A 6,000-nucleotide genomic window follows, 5' to 3' on the forward strand; every position below is an offset into this window, starting at 1 on the left:
GCAGGCAATAGCATCTGATGCTTGACCCAAAGAGTTAGAAAGACGCCAGATGGCCAAGGGAACGGAATGCTCCCAGGGCCAGTGGCCCGAGTGCTTTGAAGATCGACATTGCAAGCTGAAGTACGGCAAGGTACGCACTTCAGAGACATGGACTGGACCAAGACCGGGAAGCAGAGCGGAGTGGAGTGGGCCGCGTGCTGGGCCACGACCCAGACGATAGAAGATGCCCCCATGAAAGTCATTGTGACACTGCAATCTGTCACGCTGGACGGAATGCTGTCATGCAGACCATACCACCCTGACATTACGCCAAGTCCGAGCTTGTAATTTGTGGACCATAAATGTTTACCCTCAACAATGCCAGCTTACTAGTTGTGCCGCAGAAGTACCCTCATTGTGTTGGAGGCTGCAAATGGAGTTGCCCCACTCCGCGATGACGGTGCGGGGAAACCATGCCGTGCTTAATTGTTGAACAACAGCTCTACGACCACCCTCTCCATCCCATTCCATCACGTCTCTCAACCCCCCTGCTGTCTCGAGCTGCACAGAGGCGACTATAGCGGACAGTGAGCATGGCGGACAGAGATACACGCAGCGCTAGCCATGCCGGCGGTCGTGACGACTGGTACATGGCTGACCCAGCCGGGTTGAACCAGATGCTCGACGCATTCCTGAACGACGTCAGAGGCCCATTCACCGGTGTGCAGGGCTCTTTTGCTGACGAGACCCTACCTATTCCGGGTGCCCGGATTGTCATTGCGCCGTGAGTCGTACTTGCGTGCTACAACTCCCGCAGGAGACCATGATTGGCTAAGTCATTGCTTCCTCGGCTTGTCCACAGTCACGCCGGCTACAACTACTCGGGCAAGTGGGCAGCCTGGGCGTACAGAACACTCGACTTGTCAAAGGCCCGGCGAGTCTTTGTGCTGGGCCCATCGCACACCTATGGCTTCCGCGGTGCCGCCCTCACCACGTTCGCCAGGTATGCCACCCCTCTAGGCGACCTCGTCGTGGACGAGCCGACAGTGGCAGAGCTGCGTGGCACGGGAAAATTCACAGACATCCCCCGCACCAATGACGTCCGCGAGCACTCGCTCGAGATGCACCTGCCGTACCTCTACAAGCAGATTGCCGCCACCTTTGAATCGCCAAGCAGCTATCCGACCATCGTCCCCATCCTCGTGGGCAACAACAAGCTCGCTGAAGAACAGCTCTTTGGGCGCCTCCTCGCTCCGTATCTTGCTCAGCCAGACACCGTCTTCGTCGTCAGCTCAGACTTCTGCCACTGGGGCGACCACTTCGACTACAAGCCGTACACGCGAAACGAAGACTGCAGCGACATCCGCCAGCTCGGCTACCGGGACAGTGCCCCTTCCAATCCGACGATTCACGAGAGCATTGCATACATTGATAAGCAGGCCATGCGTTACATCGAGGCCGGTGACCACGCCGGTTTTGTTGCCAATCTAGCCGAGACGGAGAATACTGTATGTGGCCGTCATCCGATTGGAGTGGCGCTCGCTGCACTCGAACGGCTCTCGCTCGAGGCAGGTACGACTCAGGGGGATCGGTTTCGGTTCAAATTTGTCTGTTACGCTCGCAGCAAAGACATCACCAAAGTCAATGACTCTAGTGTGAGCTATGCGTCGGCTTATGCTGTGCTGTGAGAGGGAAGCATATCTTGAAGCGAGTTGTTCTCACCACTCTTCTTGAGCGTCCCAGCTCCCGTGTACATAGCCAGGCTACGTGGCGAAGGCGTTGCTGATGAACATGGCTGCCGGAGAAGGACCATGTTACGTGGGTTGAGACTAGACAATGCCGAGAGGGAACCGCGATCTTGGAGCATGTTTTCGGATCGGCTACCAGCCTGATACATTATGAGCTATGTGGTCCTACATGAGGCATTGCGAATGACCCAGCAGGTGTGGTTGAAAATGGCAGGCTATTTGTTGAGCGCGGCTACACGAAGTGCTGTCAGCGTCCGACCCCACGTGCGTGGGGTCGAATGTCTGACTAGAGACGGAGACCCGCGTCGAACGCACGGCAAGCTTGAAACCCAGGGCGACACATTCACCGAGCCATACCAATCGGAGAATTTCCGGTCCAGAAATGTGGTGCCACGGGCCTCAGCTTCTTTGCGGTCCGCGAATGAACCATGAAGAATCGCCTGAAGTCAAAGAACGAGCGGATCCTCCTTACTCGGAGGTTATCCCGAGACACCCCGAGCCGAGAAGCGATATTGCCAGATTGCTTGACTGGTCGTTGCCATGATATCGCCTCATTAGCACTCACTCTGCTGCAACGAAGTGTAATAAGCCCACGGTAAATTGTGTCATGGGCCGTGGCTAACTTTAGAATAAGCTACTGAGCAGCGGCCCGCAGTGGGGCCTGCACCTAAGGCAGTGTACGGGTGCCTTGCATGCACGGTTGCCAAAGAAGCGCGGCAGCCGAGTAAGACAACCGTTGGGATTACTGTGTGCTGGCTCGTTGTACTCGACCCGGACCGGCACGCTGTCCTACAGCAACCGTGATAGCGTCACTTTCAAATCTCTGTTGGGCATACAGTAATTCCTGCGAGGCTGCTGCCGCCTGTGTGCCGTCGACTGCACCATCTGTGCTGACGGTGCCAGAGGAGGGCAGTACCTATCCTGATCGTGTGGGCAACAAGTCCTTTGCACGCATCGTCAAGACACAGACTTGGAGAGATATAAAGGCCAGGGAAGCCCGCTCTCAGAAAGGCGTATCATCCCTCATCATCACCATCGACATCCTACAACTGCAGCTACGACTACACCTTCTACCACTCTCCAATCAACAGCACCAGATCTCCCGCGCCTTTACCTACCCAAATCACAATGTCTGTCTCTGTCGTCGCTCTTGCTCCCGCCGAGGCCAAGGAGGCTATCGCCAACGTTGTCTCCAAGGTTGAGAAGATCACTCTGGACCTCAAGGGTGTTGCTACCAACGTCGACGACCTCCAGGGGCTGCTTATCGAGTACAAGCCCGATGCCGTCGTGAGTGAATCCAGTGACAATCAGCGCTGCTCATCGCTGACTTTCCAAACAAGCTCATTACCTCGGCCTTTGCCGACAAGGCTGAGGCGATCCGCAGTGGCATTCTCGCCGTGAACAAGGACGTCACCGTGGTTGCTATTCCTGAGGGCAAGACTGGACCCGAGGCTATTGAGTGGCTCAAGACCCAGTTCGCCAAATAGGCTACAGGTTCCGGTCTCGCGTTATGGAAGTTTCCGACTTCACTGTGTTTCACTCCCTCTCTATCTGTAGCTTCGTCGTTCGTTTGATCTAGTCTTGGGTTTTTGAATTCATGTAGCAGGCACCACCAACCAATAGATAGCGGCCATTTCACGGCTGCGGCTTTATCAATCCAATACACGCCCATTTCCTGTATTGCAACAGCGTGGCCATGACGCATGCAAGTCCAATGCAAAGTTCGGTAACAGTCGCGCGTGGGCGTCCGTGTCGTCATCTCGGCCAGAGCAGACCACCGTGCTCCCTGCGCTGCGAGAAAAAGTGGAAAGGGGTCAGCGCAAGGTTGTTCCTCCGAAATGCACTAATGCCGTTCTGATATCCACGGAAGCAGTACCCTTTCCCCGGGATCACAGGCACGAATATGTGTCCTACAGACAGGCTCAAGCTTGCCAGATGGGATGTGCGATTTAGCATAGTAAGCAAGAATGCTGGGTTGTATTACAGGGATGAACATCCTTGGTGCCAAGAACAACCGACGTGATAGGACAGTAATCTCTGATTGCTCACTGAGGATGACGTCCTGTCAAGCGAGGGTCTGCCAATTCCCAATGTCAAGGCGTCCTTACGACGCGAAGCAGCCATCTTGCAGACACCAATGCAACATCAGGTGAGGAGGTGGCTGTGATTCTTGCGTCATGGCACAGCCTGGCAACCCCCCTTCGCCACCACAATGATGGTCCGGCAAGCCATAGCGTGGTTGAAAACTACACAGGATTATCGCTGTGATTGGCCCCGTAGACGCATTTGGATAAAACCATTGGTGGTGGTTACTTGATTGGCACTTGAAGGGTTCTTCTCGGAGCGATCCCCGGCCTGTCAATGTTTGCCGCTCTAGGTGCATCCAACATCTGGTTCTCGAGGCTGCTCTACAGCCATACCGGGGCTCCCTGTATACACTCTAAGCCCTGTCAACTGCCGATACCAGATGTATTGCTGCACAGTCAACATCAACCGCCGATCGCTATGGATAGAAACACACTCGCCCCGTGTATAAATAAGCGGGCAGTCGATTCAAAACCCGTCTCGGGACATGCTAGTATGCTCATCAACACCCCAAGACAGATCTATCAGCATGTCGCTCTACGGGCCATCCGTCGTCATCCCCCTCTATTCCGTGCTGATGGCCGTCGGCCTCGCATCGACAGGTACAAGAGTATGGATACGTGTGTCTCAATCCCGGGACAGTCTGGGCATAGACGATGCACTCATTATCGCTGGCGTCGTCATCATGGTTGCCGTCAATGGCATGCAGTACTATAATGCTTTGGTAGGCACAGGGGGAGAAGCCGTCACAGATCCAGACACGAAAGCTCAGGCCGTCGTGGCATCTCGCAAGATAGATTGGAGCATGATTGTTATCGAGAAGGCGGCATTCGGGGCGGTCAAGCTGTCCTTCCTCTTCTTTTACCGTCGCATCTTCAACGTGTGGCCAACCTTTCGACGCATCAATCATGCTCTGATGGCCATTGTCTTTGCTTGGGCACTGGCTTTCATGATATCCGATATCTTGATTTGTGGGACGCATCCCGAACTAATTTGGGGCTACGATCAAACTATCGCTCGCGCCCAGTGTGGCAACAGAGGCGCACAGCTGCTGGCGTTCTCTGTCACGAGCGTTGCGACCGATATTGCGGTACTCACCCTTCCCATTGTGTACATCGGCAGACTGCAGATGTCAAGGAAGAGCAAGCTTGCCGCCTCCATGGTCTTTCTCTGCGGATCGTTGTAAGTTCCCCCGGCGCACTGGACAGTGAGCCAGATAAGGGTGAATTGGGCACGCGAATGTACTGACATATCGGTATCCTAGATCAACTGGAGCGAGCATCCTGCGTATGATATTCCTCATCGTTTCCTATCCTGTCGGCCGCCTGGGCTTTGCCTATTCTCCACCTCCTCAAGAAGAAACACCCCTGGTTCTGAAGGCCTTCAACCCGACCGTGATGGTGTTGATCGAGCTTTGGCTAGGCATCTGGGCTGCAAATCTCCCGCCCTGTGCACCCATCCTCCGGTCATTCCAGCTCTATCGCCTCATTGACGGCTTTGCAAAGTTAAGCAGCTCACGAGTAGTGTTACCAGGAAGGTCTTCTCAGCAGCCTCTTCAGTGTCTTCCACTATCCGGGATCGCAGGCCATCATATGCAACAAACGCAAAGGCTACGTCTACTCAGGCAAACACCTACCATGAACCACAGTCTCATGGCCAAGCTGGTTTCGATGATGGTGCAACCCTCGTTCATAAGCCGAGCTCCGCAGGATCCTCATCTATCACGACTGAAAAGATCCAAGACCGTCCACCTTCGCTGGGAGAGATAAACGGGGAATTGAAGAGTCAGTACAGAATGCCTGGACCGTGGTGGGACGGACGCAGGGACGACGAGAAGGAGGCTTTCGAATGAGATGAGTTTTTCTTTTGTGGCTGGAGATGACACTCATCACCTGAAATGAGGGCACACATAAAAAAACAGACAAGAAACTTCTTCCAATTTGACAAAGACGGAGTACCCATTACGCAGTTTCGGCACTCTTCCTAAAATGCGCATTCTGCAAAACCTTTTTTTCCGCAGACTGAAAATAGTACTTTGGCCATTACCACAGCTTTGCTGTGGTAATGGCTGTCCGAATCATCAGCTCAACAGGGCCCGAGTGCAAGCCTGGCTGTTGCCCTAACCTTCCTGCTCATGGCGATGTTCGTTGTGAAGGTTCCTACAACTACATCAAGTATCTGACATGAT

The 6,000-nt window shown here is 54.2% G+C and overlaps 3 protein-coding genes across 3 annotated transcripts; all 3 read left to right on the forward strand.

Annotated features, from left to right (window-relative positions):
• Positions 1–499: 499 nt before the first annotated feature.
• Positions 500–2,125, forward strand: B0I36DRAFT_328003 (memo-like protein). The gene is made up of 2 exons (XM_046154539.1): positions 500–763; positions 842–2,125. Exons 1-2 carry the CDS (start codon positions 573–575, stop codon positions 1,665–1,667), a joined length of 1,017 nt encoding a protein of 338 aa, XP_046010633.1. The 5' UTR covers positions 500–572; the 3' UTR covers positions 1,668–2,125.
• Positions 2,126–2,855: 730 nt separating this feature from the next.
• On the forward strand, positions 2,856–3,214 carry B0I36DRAFT_364981 (uncharacterized protein; the record flags this gene model as incomplete). The annotated part of the gene is made up of 2 exons (XM_046159070.1): positions 2,856–3,014; positions 3,068–3,214. 2 exons carry the CDS (start codon positions 2,856–2,858, stop codon positions 3,212–3,214), a joined length of 306 nt encoding a protein of 101 aa, XP_046010634.1.
• Positions 3,215–4,341: 1,127 nt separating this feature from the next.
• On the forward strand, positions 4,342–5,453 carry B0I36DRAFT_364982 (uncharacterized protein; the record flags this gene model as incomplete). The annotated part of the gene is made up of 3 exons (XM_046159071.1): positions 4,342–4,994; positions 5,077–5,206; positions 5,346–5,453. 3 exons carry the CDS (start codon positions 4,342–4,344, stop codon positions 5,451–5,453), a joined length of 891 nt encoding a protein of 296 aa, XP_046010635.1.
• Between the last annotated feature and the right edge of the window lie 547 nt (positions 5,454–6,000).

This window comes from Microdochium trichocladiopsis (genome assembly GCF_020744255.1).
Source record: "Microdochium trichocladiopsis strain MPI-CAGE-CH-0230 chromosome Unknown B0I36scaffold_7, whole genome shotgun sequence".
NCBI classification, from domain to species: Eukaryota; Fungi; Ascomycota; class Sordariomycetes; order Xylariales; family Microdochiaceae; genus Microdochium; species Microdochium trichocladiopsis.